The 23595-nt window shown below is 36.2% G+C and overlaps 1 protein-coding gene across 1 annotated transcript in view; it reads right to left on the bottom strand.

Moving 5' to 3' along the window:
• Positions 1 to 226: 226 nt before the first annotated feature.
• Positions 227 to 23595, bottom strand: part of LOC149305485 (cysteine-rich secretory protein LCCL domain-containing 1-like) — a 33060-nt gene continuing 9691 nt past the window's right edge. Inside the window, exons 2-14 of the mRNA XM_089477320.1 lie at positions 20168 to 20286; positions 19305 to 19437; positions 19102 to 19217; positions 16956 to 17056; positions 13945 to 14121; positions 13510 to 13570; positions 12863 to 12929; positions 12522 to 12652; positions 12388 to 12431; positions 11052 to 11124; positions 5723 to 5798; positions 2288 to 2421; positions 227 to 278 (exon numbers count right to left, since the gene is read on the bottom strand). Coding sequence (XP_089333446.1) covers positions 227 to 278; positions 2288 to 2421; positions 5723 to 5798; positions 11052 to 11124; positions 12388 to 12431; positions 12522 to 12652; positions 12863 to 12929; positions 13510 to 13570; positions 13945 to 14121; positions 16956 to 17056; positions 19102 to 19217; positions 19305 to 19437; positions 20168 to 20286 — 1284 coding nt within the window. The remainder of the gene's footprint in view (positions 279 to 2287; positions 2422 to 5722; positions 5799 to 11051; positions 11125 to 12387; positions 12432 to 12521; positions 12653 to 12862; positions 12930 to 13509; positions 13571 to 13944; positions 14122 to 16955; positions 17057 to 19101; positions 19218 to 19304; positions 19438 to 20167; positions 20287 to 23595) is intronic.

Below are 23595 nucleotides of genomic sequence, written 5' to 3'. Positions count from 1 at the left end.
GTGTTATTAAATTAATTTTTGATACGTATTGGTCTAAACCAACACAATTTTCATGACATATTCCATATGCCATACATCTGAATTCTGCTCTTTAGAAGTTACAAACCTCTTCTGAATTAACATAATGTAGATATTATCTTCTGTACAACAATATAGCTTTACAGACATTAAAACATAAACTTTGATATTGAGTATTCATATTTTCAAATTCTTCTTTTAGTCTTACTCATATTACAGCAAATATTCTAAATGCTTTGGTTCCTAGTGGGTTGTGTAAACTGAAAAATAAAACAAGAAAATACATTTGGTGTATGCATGTAGTAAATAGAATTCCACAAAAAATAACACAATTCTAGACAATCTAATCTGCAGTAACTACACATGCAGGTTGTTTCATGTAGCTTGACAAGCTGAGCCCAGGGTGTAGTTCAACTCATCATGCCAAGGCCAGCTTATCCACCTCTACTTGTTCCTAGACCTATTAAATACATAATGATATCACACATTAACTATGGAATCTTGTCACTGAATTTTATCTGTTTTTCTAAATAATCTACTGTATCTAGTGTAGTGGGGCTAGATTTTGGTCTCTGCTTTCATGGATGGTCATCCATATTAATGTATCTGTCTACCTATCCTCTCCCCCCCCCCCTTTTTTAGGTGGTGCATATATAATAAAATAACCTTTGATTTTTTCCTGACAATTTAGTTCTTAGTTAATCGATATGACACATTGCATATTGTACTTGACATTTTATGGTAATTCTTAATTTCCAAAATGTTGATTTGTTTTTGAGATTGTATATTAAAGCACACTTTGTCCTTTGTACCAGCACTTCTTTCTTATTCCCTCCTAACAAACTTGCTGTTTTCCTGGGCTGTATATTTGGAAAGCAGAATTCTGGAGGTTTGCTTGGAAATCTAATATCCTGCAGGTGTCTATAAGAACAGCAGGAAGCTGTATTAACTTTAAAAACCTTTCTTGTTTGATAAGGCTGTATAAAATGCTTTGTACCAAATAAAAAAAGAATTGTGGCTTTGGAACCAGAATGGATATTTACAGAACATTAGAAGTCAAGTGTTTGCATGGTTTAACATGCTTTAAAATATTGAAATAACACAAACAATGCTCTTATGATCTAACCAACCTATTTTCTAAATACAACTGATAATAATAATAAATTTTGTCTGATATTACATGCAAACAGAAGCAGCTTGAGAAATAACAATATTTCAGTGCTGTCTGAACGTCTGATAGTTTTTGGGGTTTCTTTTTAATTCTTTGGATGCTTACAGCATATAATCTTAAAATTAGAAAGGAAAGTTTTGTTATCAAAATATTTCATTCAGCACAGTTGGGGAAATCAAGCTGTGCTGACCTGTAAGCAGCTTGTTATGGTCTGATTTATAAGATTACAGGAGACAGGCAGTTATGGTACCAAAGTTTCTCCTGGATGCTGTTAATACCAGCAGTTCTAGAATGTGCTTAATAACAATGGTGAGTCTGTTCAACCCCTAAAATAGTTGCAGAATAAAATATATTTGTTTTATTTCTACAATTATTGGAGCTTATCTTTATGGGACAACTAGGACTTTTGTGCTCCTAAAACTGGGATCCATGACCAGTTAAATTTGCCTTTCTCACCCCCATTTATTTGCACGATAACACCTTTTAGTGCCTTGTAAAGTATATTAAACAGGCAATCCACCCTTTCTATATGGGTGTTACAGATGCACCACAAAAACAGACTGATACAGGAGTCACTTTCCTAAATGATTCCCATCTTGGTTTTGTCTTATAATCACACAATAACTGAAGTGTGCATGATAACACACTCACTAAAGTGGGCACCTGGGGCTGCAGTTATCCAATAAGCAAATCAAGTAGGTTTTTAGGGTCCCCACTGGTCTAAGCAGCTCATTAGATGATAGGAAGGGGAGACACCTACACAATCGTGATACCGGTGCCTTGTAAAGTTATTTCACAGCAATGTATTTCACTGTATGCATAATCAACTTATTTTTATTCCACATGATGGGCCCCCATTAAATCTTTTTTGAAATCTAATCAATTAGACCCCAGAAAAGCTACTGGGACTCTTGGTGCTATGTACCAGTTTTATTAACCCAAAAATGCCACTCAACGACCCTTACACTGCCTCACATATTTCCATCACCTGCGTGTATAATTAATCTGGACACACAAAGTCAAAATGTAACACACGCACCAAAGCCCTGTGACAGAGTTTAACGGAGTAAATGTATTTGTATTTTGTGCACACTGTACCTTTCAGAACTTATTCCATTTTGAATTGATGCAAAATAATGTTTCTTTTTATCGACTGGCATGATATCCACATAGCCTCCTTCATGGTTGCGGACTACGCCTGCGTGTAATGCTGCCTTACAGATGCTTGAAATCTGTGTTAAAAAAGAAACAAAGATAAACACAGTATATTTAAAATGTTTTGTACAGATCTTAAGATATGCATCCCTTGCCTGTGTATGGTTGTCAAAGTTGAGCCTATGTTTATATATATATATATATATATATATATATATATATATACATATACACACACACAAACGCACACACATTCATGTTCTCCTAGCGTAGAAAATACTTAAGACTTTGCAAGTGGTTTTACTGACTGCCAGGGGTTGCAAGACCTAAGATGTCAGATCACAAATTAGCTTGGTCCACTTTCACTACCCTGAAAATATTTGTTAGACTACCAGATTTAATCAGGGAAGATATTATATATCATTACAGCAGACTTTTATTTAAACAGCCTGTAATTTAAGTGTAACAGGTGCTTCAGAAACTAATCTCTAAAAAACTGTCAAAGATGTTCTAAGATTACTCTATCCCACTGTCAAAACAGTCGAAACTGTGCCAGGAGTTTCTGAGTGGTAGCTCTTTCAACTGGTTACAAGGTAAATATTTAAATGTGCTTGCTTTTGGCTTTTTATAAGAGATTTCTGTGGAGTCGATGCTATTCAAAGATAGCATTTCCCTCTAACGCATCCTATATTAATATTATTAGCTTCATCATATACTTGGATACCTATCGCTCTTTTACGAAGGGCCTATGGTGTTCTTTTACAGTATTCCTTCAAAGGCTTCTTTTCAGTTCTTTGCACTTCACTTTAGAACTGAAAAGGTTAAACATTTTATACTCACGAAAACCTGTAGCCTCTGCTATTATACAGCAAAGGACTTGTAATCCCACTGACACACTGAGGTTTTATTCTAACCTATTGGTTTTAATTGAGGTCAGGTGTGGAGACTTGCTTGGAACGGTAAATCTCACATAAAATAGGAGATGTTCATTAGCATTTATGGTCCTTGTTGCTTTACCAAACTGTTAACTTTGGCTTTCCAACCTCCAGCTGCCCAGAGCAAGATCCGAGTGCTTGTCATGGTTTCAAAGAAACATGCAGCTTGGAACATTGGCAGCCAGCTAGTTTAACAATATGGACAAGCTCTCCGCAGTGGGTATCAATCTTGAACCTGGCCACCGTAAGCACTGAAACCGGGAACTTTTTAATTTACTGATCCCTGTAAAAAATGGGTGTCCTTTTAAATTTCCTATTTAGAAATCCTTTATATGGCAGCCAAAGCTTTAATAACATGGCGTAATGAGAGACCTCTGGGTTTTAATTCCTGAAACCTAGGTGTTTATGGAAGTAATGTTAGACAAGGGTGACCAGATATCTCTTTTATCTATAGGGGGTTATAAAATGTTTTATTTCATTGTAGCAGTGCAGTATACAGTTTTTTATGGACTCTTCTTGTTAAAAATACTATACGGCCGCTTTAAGGCGGACAGAAGACTGTAAAAAGTTCTTAGAGTATTTCGCTTAAATCACGTACAGAATTTTTTTTATTTAAACAAATGGTTTACTGTTCCTTAAATAAATACAATATGTCTTATGTTATTGCATTTTTCTCCAAAAATCCTTCTTAAATGGATTACTTATCAAAAGAATGGAATAATGCATCCTATTGAATATAGCGAGATTGCTTCTTATCACAGAGTACATCAATGCTGCCTACATCTGTAAGACATTTAACTAATGAAATTCAGAACCAGACCGTGCTTTTCACTGAGTGCTCAGCCCATAGCTGGTACAGGCAGCTTAATGTATTTTGCAAGATAGTATAAACATTTCATACGGTATTACATGACTTTGCATTAGCGCTGTGCAGTAAACCCACTGGCATTCATCGGTATTTTACAGGCCATAGGATCTAAATACCCAGCAGCTTAATGATTTTTCTTCTTTTTTACAACTCAGCAAAATACCAGATATTTAAACCACCATATTATTTCTGCTACAAAAGATCAACAGGAGCTTCTTGATCAAGATCGCACTTTGTGAGCGCTGTTCTGCATAGCGCACAATCTTTTAAAGTGAAATGCTTGCAATGTTTATTCTAAAGGATTGGTTAATATGCATAAAACATATTTTAAGTTTCATACTTCCAATAGCTTACATTTTCTGGATTCCACACAGCAGATTTAAAATACAGTCACTATTTTGATTATTTGTCTACATTTTTCAGATAAACCAGCATTTTAAAATATTTTCCGAATGCTTGGTTAAGCATTCTGTGGGGTTAGATGAGGGATTCATCATTCATTACTTTTCATTATTTGAAATTATTCATAAATGTCTGATTCAAGAATGTGCAGTCATATTTGCAAAGAAATAATTTAAAATGTTGTAAATCAAATTTGTGATTATTTGTGTTTTGTAGTAGCTCAGCAAATTCACCACAATTTGTCACAAATTCAGTTCTGGTAATTTCATACTTTTTACTGGGCCAATATAGAAAATCAAGTAAATATGCATAAAAATTAAGGATCTCATAAGTCTTGTCTTCTGAAGAAGAGACCCTTCAGAGATCATTCTACATAAGAAGTAAATCCATTGAATTTGATGGTATATAAGAATCCTTCCGCCCATCTAGTCTGCTCATTTTTCCTGATATAAAGACTCTGACCTTTCTCAGTCCCTGACCTTGTTGAAATGCTTATCCCATCTATGTTTAAATGATCTCAGTGTATACTCTATGAACAAAGGCTCTCACTCTTTCTTCCATTTTTGTGTTCCCATGTTAAACATGTTAACCTGTTATTTATGGTTTTGAGTAAGGACATTGGTGGCACAAGGCCGCCACTGGTGGTACTAATCATCTGTGTTCTCTCCTAACTTAAAAAAAGATGTTTGAGATCTCAGTTTTCAACAAATGTTAAAGAAACACAAACACAATGTTTGCTCTTTTTTTGACAGCTCTATAAAGAATATAATTCAATTGCTTTCCTAACTCTCCTATCTCTCTCTTTGCATGCTCCCAAACATATGGCAAACTGGATGCCTGGTAACCAGCAATAACCCATATACTGGATTACCAATTCAAAAGCGTATCTCCAAGAAGGTAGTCTAGCTGCCTGGTGTGAGCATGTTTGGTCTGCCACATGTAATGTATCAAAATTCACAGAACTGCATTTTTAAAAATTGGCTTGGCAACACATATGTTCATCATATTACAGATTAGAAAATAGCAATACGCAGTGACCGTTCTGTATGACTACAATGGACTGGAGCACAGGGAACATTACAAGTGCAAGCTCTGGGTATCAAGGTTCATATATGTACATTCTATATTTATATAGATATATAGATTTTTACAGCAAATAAACAGGTAACTTACATCACTGTAAATCCGGGTTCCAAATACACGTGCATAATGTGGGCTGGCTTGGGCACAGTTACGTGGACAGTAGACCCTAAGCAAAGTAATGTTTCTGTTAATAGCATATTTATTTTGACAAGTGTATACACATACATAGAAATAAAAGAAATGTTTAAATAGGGATATTTAGTGTACTGCAATACACTCTAGAATGGACGGAACTGTCAAGATATCCATTATATAAATATTTGTTTTTCTATTTCTCTTAAATTATACTATAAAAATTACTTCAGATTTTTCTGTTGGGACAACCGCCATGTCCCACAACATATGTGAAATGCCCTGCTACAATTTGTTCTAATGGGTTTACATAAGATATAAACAGTTGTTATAGGATCTGCACAGTTGTAAACAATCTCTAGTTAGGGTCCATGAAACACAGCAGGTATATGAGTTGTTATTGGAGCCTTGACTGAGAAGATGTTCATATTATACTAATGCTGGGGACAGATGTGAGCTCAGACCTTAATATGGAACACTAAATTAACATACATGTGGTAGACTGAATTCTGGATTTAATAATGGTTATGTTAGATTTAAAAGTTCATCTCAAAATCTCAAACCACTATACAAATGTTTTTAAAAAAATGAAGAAAATTATATATAGTTCTTAAAAATATTCAAAGCAAATGGTTACAATACATAATATAATTATTACAAAATGCATTAACAAAGTAACATAAAATAAATGAACATCTGGTCAAATACATACGGAAAATGTTACACTTTTTAAATGCAAAATATTGATAAAGAACACAAAGGTGCGCAAAGACAATAATTGTCTTTTCAATTACATCCAACAAGTACATAATTGGTGCAGAACAGTTTAAAGCAAAACACAGTTTCATAACAACCTCAAACCCTACATTTGCCACAAAACAATGTTCTTTTTATTGATTATTATTATTTTCCCAGGGAGAATAAATTGGATTTCTCTAATTTTCAAGACTGTGATGGGGAGCAAATCCAGAAACTCTTTTACATACAGGGTTCACAGTTATCGATTTAGAAACAGAGAAATACAACAATAGACATGTACAGTATAAAATGAGTTTGTAATCTTATAACGGATACATCCTGTAATGTTCAGGGATTTTAGGCTATTGGATGATTTGATGGAATTTGGGAAGGTATTCCACAAGTGTGGGGGTCTAAAACAGAATAACCTGCTTCCTTTTTGAAGTGGGGGACAATTGGTATGGGGCCAGTGCTAGATCTGAAATTGTAAGATGTGCAGGGAGTAAGAGTGAGCGTCCTGCTCGGGTAGTGGGGAAGCCATCCAGAAAAGTTGGTAAGCCCTAAGCAAGCTAGGTGGAGAGTGCACCTGGAGGCAAGCGTCAGCCAGTTTATCTCTTTGAACATTTCACAGTGATGTGTGTTATAATTACACCAGAGGGGAAATCGGCACAGTACATTGTACACGCTCAAGTTTACAGAGATCTGTGATGCGAAATGGTAAACCACGTTCCCATAGTCTAAGGCTGTTATTAACATTGGCTGCGCAACACAGTTCCTTAGAAGGGGCTTGTCCATGTTAGTATCAGGTGAAAGACTGTATTTCACCACCAAGAATGGGGTCTATTCACTAAGAAGTCAAATGGCAAAAGGTTAACTCGAGCCATCAGACTTGACTGAAGTTGCATTCCTTTACCTGCCAACACATGCAGTACACCTTGCAGATTCACTAAAATGCAAATTGTTTGCAAGGGCATGCAACTTTACATTTTCACGTGAGGCCATGTGAGTTCAAGTTAGTTAATAATTTAAAAAACAATTAACCAAAGGGGAGGGGACTGTTTCCCCCACTTCATGTGCATAAGTCAGGGGGTTTGGAAGCTGCACTTCATCCTCGATTGACTTGAATGGCCCCTATACTTCAACGGTGTCTTTAAACTTCAGTGTGCCCCGTTGATTTTTGTGTGGCCCTTTCAAGTCAATTGAGGATGCAGTTCAGCTTCCAGAAAAGCTCAGAAAAGCACTAAGAGATCCTAAATTCCCATCTCTGATTTTGGCGAGATACATTTATTTTTAATGGTACCCTTTGGGTACCATTAAAAAGTTATATTTTTTACCCAATACATTGTATAGCCCTCTTACAATTAAAGGGTTAAGAAACTGCTGCTTCCTGCAGAAGCACATCAATTGTTTTAGGAAATGGAAAAAGAAAGCCAGCTGCTGCTATAATAAATGGTTCCTATATTCAACAGAAACAAGCACTGTAGCATGTAAAAAATGCTTAATTTGAAGCTTCGGTCTTCAATGAACTGAAAGTTAAAATACATAATATAGCCACAGGCAAAATAACCTGTACGTAGGAGGAGAATTGAGCAGACATATAATCATAACAAATAACACAGTTTCAAATTCCATCTAGTAGGGAATTTTGGATCCATTCCACTCTGCCACAAAGGCATTTCATGGATAATTTACACATTTTTCTATGAAAGATAAACAGAGAAATTCACTTTGACATATACTTTAAATAAGGGTTTAAATGGATGAAAAATATTAAACCTTCCAAAGTTCTTGTATAGATGATCAAATGTCTCTCATACATTTGCTCAGCATGCATTTCTTTCCTGTATAGAATTGATAACTTTCAGTGTACATACATTTAAAGGAACATTCATGGCATTTGTTCCACATAAGTGTTTGTTTATGTACAATATGTATGCGTAAATACAGTGCCTTGCAAAAAAATACCTTACTAATTCTCTTATATTAAAGTTACAGGATGGGAGAGTCTAACAGAAGAGTGTAGGGAATTCTAGACTAAAGGTAAAGGACAGGTAAAATCATGGATACACAAACGAGAAGGGGTAATAATGGTAGGCGAGAGCCACGACAGGGTGGTTGGGAGAGTATTTGAAGATAAATGCAGCGAAATAAGGAGGACACTGAGTCGCTAATGGCTCTGATCAGTTGTTTAAATATAATTCTTTTTTGTATGAAGAGTCAATAGAGGGACTGGTATAGCAGGGCAGCAGATAAAGAGTTAAAGACAAGTGGATTGGAGTGGTGAATGTCAGGAGAGGCAGAAACTGATTAGTAGGGAGTTGCAGTAATTCAGACACGATATTAAAAGTGGACGGATTAATATTGTGGTAGACAAATCTAAAGGATATTTCACTGATAAAGGAGACCAGATTTGGTAAGTGCCTAGACATGAGGAAGAGGGTATGAAATGGGCTCCCTTGGGCGCTATACTACCTAGCATGACTTAATTACCCTCATCATACCTAAATATATCAAGGGGGTGTTTGAAAAGAAAATTTGTATGCTTCGAGGAGGAAGAGTGTTTTTTTATTAAACGTGCATGACTTTACCTGTAACTCACAAAATGTAAATTTGCATGCATTTACAAACAACTTGCATGTTGTTGATTATGCTAATTGTTTTGTGATTGTTAGCATCCAAGGCAACTTCAGTAAAGTCTGATCAGTCTTGACTGACTATTAACTTTTTAGTGAAATTCTGTTTTACCACTGCTTGTGGTCAAGTACGATACAACCAAAGGTCACTTGCAGTCCTTTCCCATTAAAAAGAAATTTGTACAGAAGCAAAATATCAAGTTGTCGCAGAACTATTCTGAGGCAAAGACCAAGAGACAATATTGTTTAACAAAAAGCGGCATCAGATGCATTCAGCAAAAAATAAATTCACAGAAGAGAAGACTCCCAGCTCCCAAAACCACAGCATGATTAATTAACATAACCTGCAACTAATTAAGAATTTCCCCTAGATGTTTTTTTAACGTTTATACGTATTTAGTTATTTCATAACAGCACAGCTTAGTATTTCCATTCTTAATTGTAGTTATAGTTTCAAGTCTACCTAACAGAAGCTCTTCAAGAAATTACAAAAATAAAATGAATTACACGTTCACTATACATCCTGCATAACCCTACTGAAACCATGCCGTTGATTAAAACGTTTTTCTCCTATTTTTGCAGTGGCTCTTACAACAGCTGATGAAAACAAATCCCAAACTCAAATTACAGCTATGAAAAAAATCATGATCTCCCCCCCCCCCCCCCCCCCCCCGGTCTAACACACCACATGTAGAGATCACAGAAAGGTTTCAACTAAAAGTAAACACTTAGCAAATTCCTTGTGGAGGAAGGAGACCTAAGTGCACCTGACAATACAGAAAGAGGTTGCACAATAAAAAAGAAACATCAGAAGCTGAACAAGAGAGGATGGAAGAAAAGTAGATTTGCCGACAAAAGTTTTTTGAAGAACAAGTGAAACAAAGCTTAATACAGTTTAATGTGTATTCATTTGCATCTGACGAAGAGAGACATTGTACAGGGCCAATACATTTCTTCTTGCTGCAAAAGTTTTTTGAGTTGGCCCTTCATAATGCATAGTGAAGTCAGAGAATTGACAACTCTCCCGCAAACTCAACTGCAAGTCTCCCTTTCTGGAAATATTGGAGAGGAAAGTAGGCCAGGAGGAGGTATAGTGACATAGCTTGTCCTTAATAGGTTTAAAAAGTTCAAGGATTGGATGGAGTGAGGAAGAAGGGAACAGGCTCACAACAGATTTAGAGCTCAGAAATAGTGTTTCCACATCAGACTTTCAATGGCCATTTACTTCATGCGTATTGTGACGGTTATGTTATGTGATTATCCCGAAGGCCTTGCTAAGAGCGGCCACAAGTGATACTTCACAGCCATGCTAGTCACACATTATGACTTTGAACCCATGATAGTGGGATGGTTATACGCCGGGTCATAAAATATGTTTATCTGCAAAAGGTTTTTTCAGCATCATAGAAAAGAAGTAGTTATTGAGATAATAAAAAGTACAAGAAATTATTTATAGACCTAACTAGCACACATCTAGCATAGAAACAGATTTTTTTTTTCTAAACTAATGGTACAAACCAATACTGATTTCATAATGGTTCTCTTTTTCAGTCAAATCATGTTTAACAAATCCATCTTTTCTGTGGAAAGCATATTCTTTAATAACGAATCTGGTTATTGTGTGATATGGTATACAAACGATACACAATCAGACGTGACGTGCATGTTAGCATCTTTGTCATTACTCTGTTTCATGACATTATTCCCTACTATTTTGCTTGTCTTACAAGTGTTGTTGCACTATTGTTCTTTTTTCATTTTCCCTTGAGGTCTCCATTTCCCAGTACGAGCAAATATGGATCATGCTTCTCTGCACATACATTATTTGCACTTTGTTGCCTGTTGTTGCCATGCAGGAACATTAATGTGGCCTTTCTATAAAATTACATTTTAGAGGAAACTGCATTATAACTCACCTAGGGCAGTGTGAAGCTGGTGGCTCAAATGGACACAGCTGCTCCACCGTTGTTTCACATGTCACGGCTTGAACTACACAACAATATAAGAAAATGCTAAATCAGTTCTGAAATTTTGGTCTGATTATACAGTGGCTAGAAAAGGTAAATGAACCCTTTGGAATTAACTGGTTTTCTGTATTAATTGTTCATAAAATGTGATCTGATTTACATCTAAGTCACAAATATAGACACACACAATGTGCATTGTAACATCGAGCTTATAACACACAAGAAATGATCTTTCATGACTTCATTAAACACACCCATTAAAAATTCACAGTGCTTGTGGAAAAAGAAAGTGAACTCTTATAATTAACAAGTTGTTTTACCTTCTTTGGCAGCAATAACCTCAAACAAGCACTTTAGGTAGCCTCTGTTTCACATACTTTTACCAATCCACACCATGTGTGTTTGAATGATGTATTCAATAATTACAATAATTTGTGTGTCATTAGTTTAAACAGATTATGTTTGTGCATTATTATAACTTCAAAGAGGACCACTGGAGCAACAGCAGGGGATGGAGAGAAAGTGGGCTGTTTAGAATATATTAACAAGACATAGAGAGCAGAAACAAACACCTGGAAGTCAGGGGGGTGCAGCAAAAAAAAAAAGCTTTTATTAAATTCTGTACACCCCTTGCTGCCAGAGTGGTGTGGTCTGCTCTCTTCCTCTCTCTCAAGCTGGTTTCCTCCCCTTCACTCTGGCAGCTGCTCCTTCGCAGACACAGAGTCCTCCAGATGCCCATGGCAGGTGGTGTGATTCCCTTGTATTAACCTTATTTTATTTATCTTTCTTTGCTTACTGCACACTCTTTTAGATACACCTTTCTGCCATGTATGCTCAAAAATACCACCCTTCATTAATCCTCTCTTTTCCCTTCTCTTTCTCTCTTCAATGTGCGCTGCCACCCATACTTGCATACTTTTATAGAAAAGGTACGAGTAATGGATTACATAATTACACACTTCAGTCTGTGATCAGTGTCAGAGCTAATAGCATGGTCAAAGGGATGAGAACAGAGAAGATAAACAAAGGAAATTGGGATGGGGCATAAGACAAGAAACCCTCCTTCACATCATGCCCTTTCATGCCCTCAACATTTTATTTTCCTTACTCTATTGTGATTATGAGGAGCCAACCCTGATGACCATCTCCCTGATCTGTTCCTGCTTAATGCATTATCAGTCAGAGATTTTTTAAAGGTCAACTTAATAACTATGCACTGTGTAGTAGGATTTAGAAACCTTACTACCTCACGCATACAGAAAATAACTTTGCAGAAAATACTTACACAATACTTTGGAGACAGTAAACGAATTTGCAGATTGGTATTTCCTGTAACAAAAAAAGGGTTAAGAAACAAATGCGTATAGGAACTATTCCATGGATATGACACAATAATGACAAGTGATATATTAAACTTACCCAATTGACTGTACACCATTCCTTAATGATTTAATGAAATAATTTCTTCGTCCTTGTCTTGTGACATCAACCCATCCTCCGTCATTGTCTATCACACCAGAATGTATAGCAGCTTTGCAAATGCTTGATTGCTAAAACAAACAAAACTGTATTAAAAGGTCTGAGGGAAATTACGAAATGGCTCATTAAATATAAATGTGTATCAGTTTCATAGGAGCAACTATGGCTATTGTTTATGTATAATATCTATTTGTGTAACAAATGTTTTATGTATCTGTAAAATGTACAAAATGTATATATACAAAATTTGCCACACTGAAAATAAATACATAAAAAATTACCATTTCATAATGTACTGTTCCAATGACCTTGGCACTGCTCTCTAAACAACCAGCTGAACATTCATATCTGTGAGCATAAATAATAATAAAAAAGATAATACAACATTTAAATGTTATTATACAAGCCACAGGTACTGTTTTACTATAGTCATTTAAAGAACAGGTAAATACACTTTACAATTAAACAAGTGATATTACAAAGAGAAATTCATCCTGCAACTGATTACAAAGTGATAAATGTTCTTTACATATCCCATTTTTAGAGAATCATTACCTAAAATATATAAACATAATTATTTAATACATAATTGGGACTAGCTCCAAGCTATGTAGTTGCTGTTGCTATAAAATATGTATCTAGTTTGCCTCCATTCAAACCCTAATTAATTGTTTATTAATTAATTAAACGTAACCAGTGTTTGTTGCTAAATACCATTTAGGATGAGGTAATGTAAAATATCCCTATGTAATTTTTTTATATGAAATTGGAAAAAAATAATAGGACATTGTCCTTATATTTGCAGCAAAGGTCACTTCTACAATCCTTGCAAGGGGCATTGCTGTCCTTGCATGAACACTTTGTCATGCCAGTCTTTGAATATTCCAAGGGCCAGACGCATGTAAAAAATTCAGAAAAACAAATATACCTGTTGCAACTCGTTCCTTTACATTGATCTCTTAATCGAACTTCACATGACACAATTTGTGCTATAAAGTAAAAATGGTAAAAAGAAAATCACTGCATTGAATATAAACACAATGGGAGATTTGTAATGACAAAATTATTTTAATCAAATAAATAATTCTGGGAACTTTCTCTCAAAAAACACAGTTTCTGTGCTGGGTAAAGCACTGAAATTTACATCTGCAGGAATCAGCAGCTTTTTGTCTGGTTCTCACAAAAGTTATGATGAGCGGGAAAGCGGGAAGAAATCTCAAGTTTTCACCTTCTGATATTACTAGACACATAAATTCCGATGCAGGAACAAGGAAACAGTTACTTCATGTAACTGAGATTTATGTTTCACATTTTTTCCACCCATTCATGTATACCCAACAAAATACTCAATAAAATATCTTACACATTTGTTCTGTACTGACAACTTCATTGTTATAAGAATCTGTCCTGGTTGAAGAGGTAGGGGAATGGGTTCTAGCTCTGCTTTGGGATGTTGTATCCAGTACATTTGAACGCTGTCTCTCAATCTCATTGGTCTCTTCCTCAGGTTCCGGAATCAGATAATGTAAATCAGAACCATCTGTCAAAATGAACAAAAGGACACGAGTTTGCATTACATGATAATGTATCATACACGGTATACTGACATAATGTGGTTAAATGTGGCTAACTTAGTCTTTGTATATTCAGCACTGTACATGTTTCCTTGTCCTAAGAGTTTATACACTCAAGTGACCTTGTTTGATCTCTAGGAACAAGCCAACCAGACCAGTAATAAGCATCTTCATTGCACAGCTGCCAACTGTGTAAACCTCTGCCTAATTACTAGTTGTGGTTTAAAAAAGAAGACTCTGGTTCACTGGAGACTGAGGTGAGACCACCAAACTATGTCTCCAAGGGACATCAAGATGGATATTAATCCTTGTGTGAAAAGGCATGATTCCAATTCTGGAATATGACAAAATATGTATTATCCTGTATGAATACTCAGAGTTAGAAAATACACAGCCTTTTCATGGCAAGAGGTAAATGGTATTTTCCACAAATGAATAACCAATCTACTTGGAAAAACAATGCTCTTCAGGTTATTTTTAAAGTCTGCTTGTTGAATAAAATTACCCCAACAGTAACTGTATTCATTTTTCATATTAAAAGGCCACCTTGCATATATTTTCCACAAATAATGTCTTTTAAAGGAGTGTTATACGTTTTAATCATTTGTTTTACAACATTAAACTAACATTCCAGGATATAAATCTTAAATCTCTCATCACCACGGATTAATACTCCTCCGGGCTTCTAGCCATCATCAAGGCAGTTAATTAGTAAGGTAATAACATTATTTAATTTGTTTCCAGGTTTTAAATTAAATATAAAAAAAATCTCGTCTGGAATTAGGATTTCAAAATAGCACGTTGAGACATTTTGTTGTCTAGCACATTGTAAGTTAATTAAAACTTAACTGCAAGCGCAAGTAACAAGCTAGAGACAACTGAACTAAAAAAAAATCCAGATTTTATTATAATCACATAAACATCTGTAATAAATAATATATATTTTTTACAATTATTATATACAGTGATTCTCTAGAACCAAATAATGCATGATGGTTCGTATTTTTCTACACATGTATAGAAGTTATGCAGTATAAGTGAGAACTTTACTTGGGAGAACATGGAGCTACTAAGTCACTGGTAAAAGTTCCAAATGCCCCCGTTCATACTAATGAGAATACAAACAAGTTGGAATGTTTAAAAAAACTGTGAAACCTTAAATGCTGAACAAAACAAAACTCTGGAATTTGCACGACATGATTTAGAAACACCGATTTTTTACATTTTAGACAATATCACTGAACTTTAGAATTCAGCTCATGGATATTGTATGGTTTCCCGACAGGGGCGGGCTGGGCCGGGGGGCAGGGGGGCAATTGCCCCCCAGGCCGCCCTGAATCCGGGCCGGCTGGCCGGGCGGCCGGCAGACGACCATTCATGGCAGCCGCAAAGTTAAAAACTAAGCGGCTGCCACCGGGACTGGCCGCCGTGCCTCTGGAAACGATGCGCGCGGCAACTGTGGCTGTGCGTCGGGACTTGATGTCAAATCCCGGCGCACAACACTGAAGCCACGCCCACCGTCTTCCGCACACCGAAAGGACAGGACACAGAAGAGGAAGAAGAAGAGGAAGAATGAAGAGCAGGAGGAAAAGTGACAGTGCCAGAGGAAAGGTAGGAAAATATTAGTAAGTGTGTGAGAGTGATGGGTGTTATGCTGTAGTTTATGATGAATGTTTGTGAATGAGGGTTTCAGATTGCATGGAAGTGTGGGGGGATAGCATGGCATAGGGAGGCTGTCTAGGCATGATAGGAGTGTGATTGCTGTTATCAATTTTTTATTTTTTGTCGTCCTATAATTCAATAACAGTATTAATAGATATATATGGTTGCAAACAGCAATCAGCCAGTCAGCCAGTACATGCTAGAACCTGGGCATGATAGGATTGTGATTGCTGTTAATTATATGTATATATATATATATATGTATATATATATATATTAATATTGTTATTGATTTTTTTTTTTTGTCTAATTTTGGTGTGTTACTTTTAATAAAGTATTTTAAACGTTTTTTTTTTCGGTTTTGGCCAAATTAATGCTGAATTTTCAGTTTAGGTCCAGAATTTTAATTTCGGTGCATCCCTACTATATACTAAGCCAGTCACTGAAGTGATAGGCCTACACCACATCAATGTTTGGCTTAGTATATAGTGATAGGGGTTGTACTGCAGTATTGTCAGTGTCTGGCTCAATGTATAGGCACAAATTGACCGTCAATGTGTGCCTCAGTATATAATGATAACAAATTTTGCTGTACCCCTGTCAATGTTTGCCTAACCATAGAAACTATGCAGTTTTCAAGTGTGTGTGGGGGTGCCACATACAGGATCTGCCACAGGTGCCAAAGACTCTACGTACGCCCCTGCAACGTGCGGCAGTCAGACCCAATGGCCATTCCTCAGCTCTTCGTCCCACGTCTTAAAAGGGGTGGGATAAAGAGCTGAGGCACGGCTATTGGGCGGCGCGGTGCGTGCACGCCGGTCGCTTTAATTTCATTAGGCTCCGGTGGAGTGACTGCTATCAATGTCGCTCGCAGCCGCTTTGGTGGCGCAATGGGCCACTTGACTAGACTTGCCCCCCAGGCCTTAGGCTGCCAGCCCTCCCCTGTTTCCCGATATGATAGAAAGTCCTGAAGATCCTGAAGAGAAAACATTCCAGACGTATCTGTTTATGAACAATGCTTCTTAAATTATTGTATGATTAATATGATTATTTACAATAAGTATAATGTATTCTGCATGAGTTTGAAAATGAAATCCCACTCTTTTAGCTAAAAAGTGAATTACATTATGTACTGTACCTCTATAACAAAGATTGTCCCTGCAGCCTCCTCCATAGCTTGGTGGACAACTAGAGCAAGGACGGCCATGTTTATAAGGAGCATGGCCCCACCAATTTCCCCTGGAGAAAAAAAGAAGATATCATTAATATGTGACTCATGAAATCTTTATCCATATTACTGGTTTACCTCTCTACCATAAATATATATATATATATAGACATTTTTCTATTGTGTGCACTGTTGCTGAAGCCAAATATATCAAACAAATGAGGCACCATAAACTTTATGAAACACAGTAGCTTTTATTTAATGTCTGAAGACTCAATCTTCAAATTATTAATAAAATCATCAAATTCTCTAAGCAGCCATTTTCATTTTCAGTAAAATGCGCAAGATAAGTAACCCAGCACTCCACATTGCATTTAGTAAGCCACTACTACATACGAATATGTTTGCACCTGTATGTGTGTGTATGTGTGTGTACCATGATACACATGGTACGCAATATATAATATTAAACTAGGTATAGTAAAAAATGCATTGGGTGATAGTGTGGGTACAGGGCGCATGGGGAAATGGGAAACTGGGAGTAGTATGCAGGAAAGAAATCTACCACCCTTTGAAAACATCAACTACTTCCTGAGGTTTTTTTAATCAATTAAACTGTGGGGTTGACAGGGGCAAGGTCAGCCTGGGGATTAAAACTGACCCTGGTGCTTTAAAGCCAATAACATGCTGGATACACGCTACTACATTTTTAAAGCATGTGGACTTGTTTATCCAACAATTAAAAAAAGGGATCTGCCCTACGAACAGCAATAATGGTACATGGGGGTCACTCCTGGGCACTGACCCACTCGGCATCTCCCAGTATGCCAGATGGACAGTCCAGGCCTGGTTAGGAGCCTCTGGGCATAAGGGTATGTGGAATGTAACTGGTCTAAGGTTCAAACATAGGCTTGTCTTATGGAGCATTTGTTCCAAACAAGAGAGTATTATTACAAAACGTTCAACAGCTACAGACCTAGTTAGGAACAGAGCAGTGTTACAATACATGTATTAATGCAATTTCATTTCAGGAACAGGTCCTCTGTATTTTAATAACATGGATCAGAATGTTAATAACTCGAAAAACTAAAATGTAAGATGCTAGAATGTTTGTCTTAAGAAGGAATTTTCCTTTCACATGTGTTTGCATGTCTGCTTTCTTCATATGCTTAAAATATGATGCTATTTTTCCCCAGCAAACTGTGAGATTTCTATTACATGAAGTGATACCCTGGCTCATTTTCATAATGCAAACATTACTTGAGCTGGTGTTGAATATGTTGGTATTTGCTAATGATGGCAAAAAAAACCCCCACATTCTTTATTGTAGACACCAAAGTGTAAACGGGCAAAAAGCTGGTAAAATGGTTGATAATTCTATAAATCATTTAATTTTGTTTATTACTATTTGTAATACCACATGTAATAAGAACTGTGTTTATGCAAACAGAAGAATTCTGAATTTTCAGCTTGATGGCCTATCCAGTCTGTTGCAACATTTCAAACCATACAGAAGCACAGAAACATAGAATTTGATGACAAATAAACATGCAGTCCATCCAGTCTGCCCATTTTTTTCCTGCTTAATCTAATGTCTGTTCAGGAAAGCCTTACAACTGTGCCATAAACTCCACCACCTCTAAAGGTGAGAATGGATGTACTTGAGCAGGCTTCTTCTCGATGTGACCCAGAGATTAAAGGTAGCCAGGATGAAGGAGAGCTTGACCCATACACTCCAGAAGAAAACTGACAAGTTCCCAAGTATGTTTTTTTTTTCATTTTAATATCCAATATTTTGTCTCTCGAATTTATATTGTTTCACAGACAGGGAATTACGTGGAGTAACATCCACTAAGAAGAAAAGATAAAGTGAGAGTGGAACCTACTATTACTCCTATGCAATTCGATATCCCACCTCCTAACCTGACTGGCTATGGGGACACTGGTGGGCTGGTGCCCCAAAATATGTAATATCTGCATGTATCCTAACCTACACTACGTCCCATTATTATATTAACCACCTTGATCCATGTGATAATGTTTCAAATTAAGCTTCACTCTAGTGTCTGTTCTTAATTTAAACATTTCATACATAAAGAGGGATTTGTTTACTTACTTTGGTGAATAATTGCACACTAAATACACAGCTTTGGGCCAGATTTGACCCCAAATATTCATATTATGGCACAGGTTTATGGCACAGCCAATTCTGCTACTTGTTGCCCACACAACCTACAAAACATAAGAAGAAAAAAAAAGTATTATGCTGTTATGCACAAAAGTAATGGTCCTTTTAACGATCAAACTGTAGACAATTACCTGTGTATAATGTGTGCAAACCGGACCAGAGCACCTAAATGGACAGTATGGGTTACATTCTTGTGGATATGGATATGTGTAGTCCCTTACTTCATCGTACCAAGCCTGGACATGGTAAGTTGGTGGCCTGTACCTTTATGGAGAGATTAACACATAAGTAACAGAAATGTAATTACTGTTTATTACAGAGGTGTTACAGAGGAGGTTCCAGCATATGTATTGTTACAGGTCTAGTAACTTTTTTACTTATTTATTTAGTTTAAAAACATTATTTTCACAAATAACTCTATACTTGATAAGTGTATGCTTGCTGTAATTATTCCAGTTTACGTTCCAGTCACTACACAATTCTTAATTAGCATTACTATTATACTGATTAGTAGTAGACCCCTAGAAAAGGTATTTGACATCATTGTCACCTGAATTCAGCACTATTGTTACCAAATGCAGCATTATAAACATCATTCCTACTATTGTTGCATCCCAGACTTTTACTAGAAATAATTATCTAATCATATAAAAGTTTGCCTTATCCATGTTTTATTGGGAACACATGTCATGCGACACAACAATTTTTGTGACTAATTTTTGTGACTAACAATAACATGACAGATCTCCTAAATATTTTTCCTTATAATACTACAGTGTATAATTAATGGTTTTCTTATGACATAAACATTTTGGGCATGACTGTCCCTTTAACAGCAATAGCATTAGTCTGCTAGACAGCCTGGTGTAGTGAAGGCTGGGAGGCACTAAGTAGTAATAATCTGTAGGCCGCAAGATGGAGAGACTTCAATTATTGAAGCTCTTCTTCACAATATGTTTAATGTAACATTAAGAAACAAATCTACGGAACATACCTCCCCCAGTGAGCCCCTAAGTTCTGTCCGATAGATGGAAGCAAGTTTGCAGGGCCATGTTCCCATAAACAAGTTTCTGCCCAATGTTCTGCAGATCTTTCCAACTCAACATCCCACACCTAGAAGCAAGGTAATGAGACAAACATGTATGTAATGAAACTAAACATTCAATTTTTTTAATCTTGTGATTTTTTTACTGACATGATTGTAAATCACACAGGATACCCGTATGAGAGTTAACCTCAGCATATGGGTTGGTTATATAGTCTCCTCTGACTTCTATATCCTATATCTAGATGTAGGTATCTCAGTTGAAATCTGTATTCTTTTCTGGAAGTCGCACGATCTTGAGAGCCCACAAATATACTATACCTTGCATTTAGGAAAGGGGCTGTCCCATGTTAGCCAGCAGAATAGAGAGGACTCAAAGTCCTATTTAACAAGTCACAAAAATGGAGGTAAAATATACCTGTCTTTAAATATGCCTTACCAACATTTTTGGCAACTATGACTAATACAGTAAAAATATCTCTCGGTAGAAGCTGGGCTCTGACTGTACACGAGCAGGCTATACCGCTCAGTTGGACACTCAATTTTAAATTAACATTACCCAAAACTAACCATCCTTAAGTACTGGAGTCATCTTTAATTCATACCTCTCCTTCAATTTCCACCCTTCCCTCACCAAGAAGCCACCAATACCCCATTTCCCTATTGCAACAACTTCCTCGTGGGTATTCCCTGTGTCTGAACTCCTGTGCGGTCTATCCAAATTAACTCTATTAGGCTTATCTTCCTACCTTGGCTCTCTTCTTCTGTTTCCCCACTTTGGGAAGCCCTTCACAAATTACATTTAAAATTCTTATATTAATATATAAAGCCTTACATGTACTCTCCCCCATAGATTTATGCCCTCATAACAAAATACTCCCTTTATGCTCTTCTCATAGGTTAAGGACTTCCTAACGTATCTGTCTATGGCACTACATCTCCCTTCTTTTTGTATACTTTGTCTTCCTACACCAAACCCTTCTAAATTGTAAGCTTGTGAGCAGGGTCCTCTTTACTGTCCTTCCTACAACTTGACCAAAGTTAACTTTAACATCAATGAACACCATTTTCTTGAGCTGTAAGATATTTTTTCTGAGTTTTCCTTATACAGGAAGCTTGTCGGAGGATAAAATACATCATCGTAACCGATTAACACACATTTTATAAAATGTTTGTGGTGGTGATTTAACATTTCCTTATAGTTAAAAGCTGAACAGCTACATTTGCAGCTACTTTAAAGGATGATACAACATCACCTTAAAATAAAACAATCTTTTCTCCACTATTTTTCTTAGGCGATTTCCCGCATGTAGTTTTATTTTTTCTTCATCCAGGAAAAGGTTTTATATTCGCCTCTATACTTATTTTGGCCCTTCTTCCTTACATATGACTTGCCACCTTGGCCTCTGAGGAACTTCTCTCACCTCTTTAGCTGAGTTCTTTCAACCTTGAAAAAGTATGTGTCCTCATATGGTTTTACATTTTAGGCAAAAAACAAAGGCTTCTTGTTTCATTATACAGTAACACAGATGTTATGTTATATGCAGATCACATAACACGCATTCCAATATTTACAACCTGATACAATAAAAAGAAAATGCATAGGTATTTTATTTTCAAAGTTATAAAAATATTCAAAAATGATCTGTAGTATAAAAGTTTGGTACTAGGTAACATTTTGTAAAATTTCACAATGAGTAATAGAACATAAAAAATGCCTACAGGGAGCATTCACTAAACCATGAATTTTTGCAAATTTTAACACTTTGTAACTCATTATATACAACCACTTTATAGATATTGCCTTTAAATTATTTGTTTCCATTCTCTTAACTATATGATAAATGTATAAAATTTCTTACAGGCAAAGTCTTTAATGTTCTTTTAATAGAGAAGTAAATTTTCCGTGACATAACCATTTTAGGTGTATAAATAAATTAAATAAAAATGTAGTTATATTAATAGGAAAATAAGAGGAAGCTGTTAAACATTAAGATTATGGTATTAAATCTGTAATTATGACTTGATGGATTAGATTTATAGATCTCTCATATTTTAGACCCTTTATTCTAGAATAACTATTGGCAAATACATAAATAATAAGCAAAACATGCAAATATCTGGTCAAATTATATACTTGCAATGTGCTTCAAAGAGAGGTCTGTGTCCTTTCCAAACATGTAGAGTGCTCTGTTTGTTTGAGTTTTATTGGAAGGCAAATTCAGCTTCCCAACGTTTATTCGGGCACTAGTATTAGCAGGAGCCACAAAATATAAATAATAATTAGAAATCCCTTTTTTTATGTTTCCCCTCTGTGAATGTGATCAGTTGTATCAGAGTAGCAGATCTGGGGGCCTCTGGTAGAATTTGGAAAAGTTAAAGGAAGAATTTGACCTCATAAAAAACTGTACTATTTGTGATAATGGTCAATAACCGTGAGGTTTCAATTTTAAAGTATTGATGTTTGAGTGCTATTAAAATATTACACATGGCCCACTTGATGGGTAGGAGTGCACCAACGTCTTCATATGTATAGTGCTACCAATGGGTAAGAGTGCCTCTATCACGATACAATGTTTTATGTGCATGAAGTGCAGTATTGTTGTATTTTTTTCTTGATTGATGCACCTTACATGATCACATGTATGAGTAATAGTCTGGCTTTCCCTTTTCTAAAATTAAACTTTGTTTTTCATTTTCACTTTTTTATAGTTTGTCTTCTTAGAAAATTGCATCATGGAAAGCACAACTACACTAAAATGTGTAACCCCCCCCCCCCCAAACCAGCTGCCCTCACCCATTCAGGTTAGAAAAACATTACCAGGTGCGGCTCCTGTTTTCTATGTTCATACATTTAATTTCCAGTGTGCAGACATCTTTGCCATCATGTTAAAATAGTCTTTGCTTTGCAAGCAATGTTATAGCAAACATGATTGACTGGCTTATTTTTAACTTGAGATAATAGAACCTAAGCATTCTCAGCTGCTAAAAATGTAACAATACTGATCTGAGACATCCAACCAATTTAATAGGTCCACTAATTTAGGGTCTTGGAGACATGGCAATGTAAACCAGTGCAGCAAATAACACATGGAGGTTGGTCCAGTAAAAACACCACAGAAGGAAAAAGCTTTCCTGCAAGACAGCTGTGAAATCACTGACCCTATGGAGGAGTGGTATGCGGTTTTATTAAATAGTTACTTTTTTAGCACTTTTTTAAGGGGGATAGTGAGGTTCAGTCCCCAACTGTCTTGTCAGCCTCATCATTTTCCCCAAACGCCAAGCAAGACAAATCTTATTATTTGTTGCCATTAAACATGGGTGAACACACTCGGCACACTTTATGTTTAAATGATCTGGGGAAGGGAAAAAAGATA

The sequence above is a fragment of the Sceloporus occidentalis genome, unplaced genomic scaffold (genome assembly GCF_023333645.1).
Source record: "Sceloporus occidentalis isolate IW3139 unplaced genomic scaffold, rSceOcc1.0.p SCAF_11, whole genome shotgun sequence".
In the NCBI taxonomy this organism is placed as follows: Eukaryota; Metazoa; Chordata; class Lepidosauria; order Squamata; family Phrynosomatidae; genus Sceloporus; species Sceloporus occidentalis.
The sequence above is the reverse complement of the archived record's forward strand: the minus strand, read 5'-3'. Positions and strand labels throughout refer to the sequence as shown.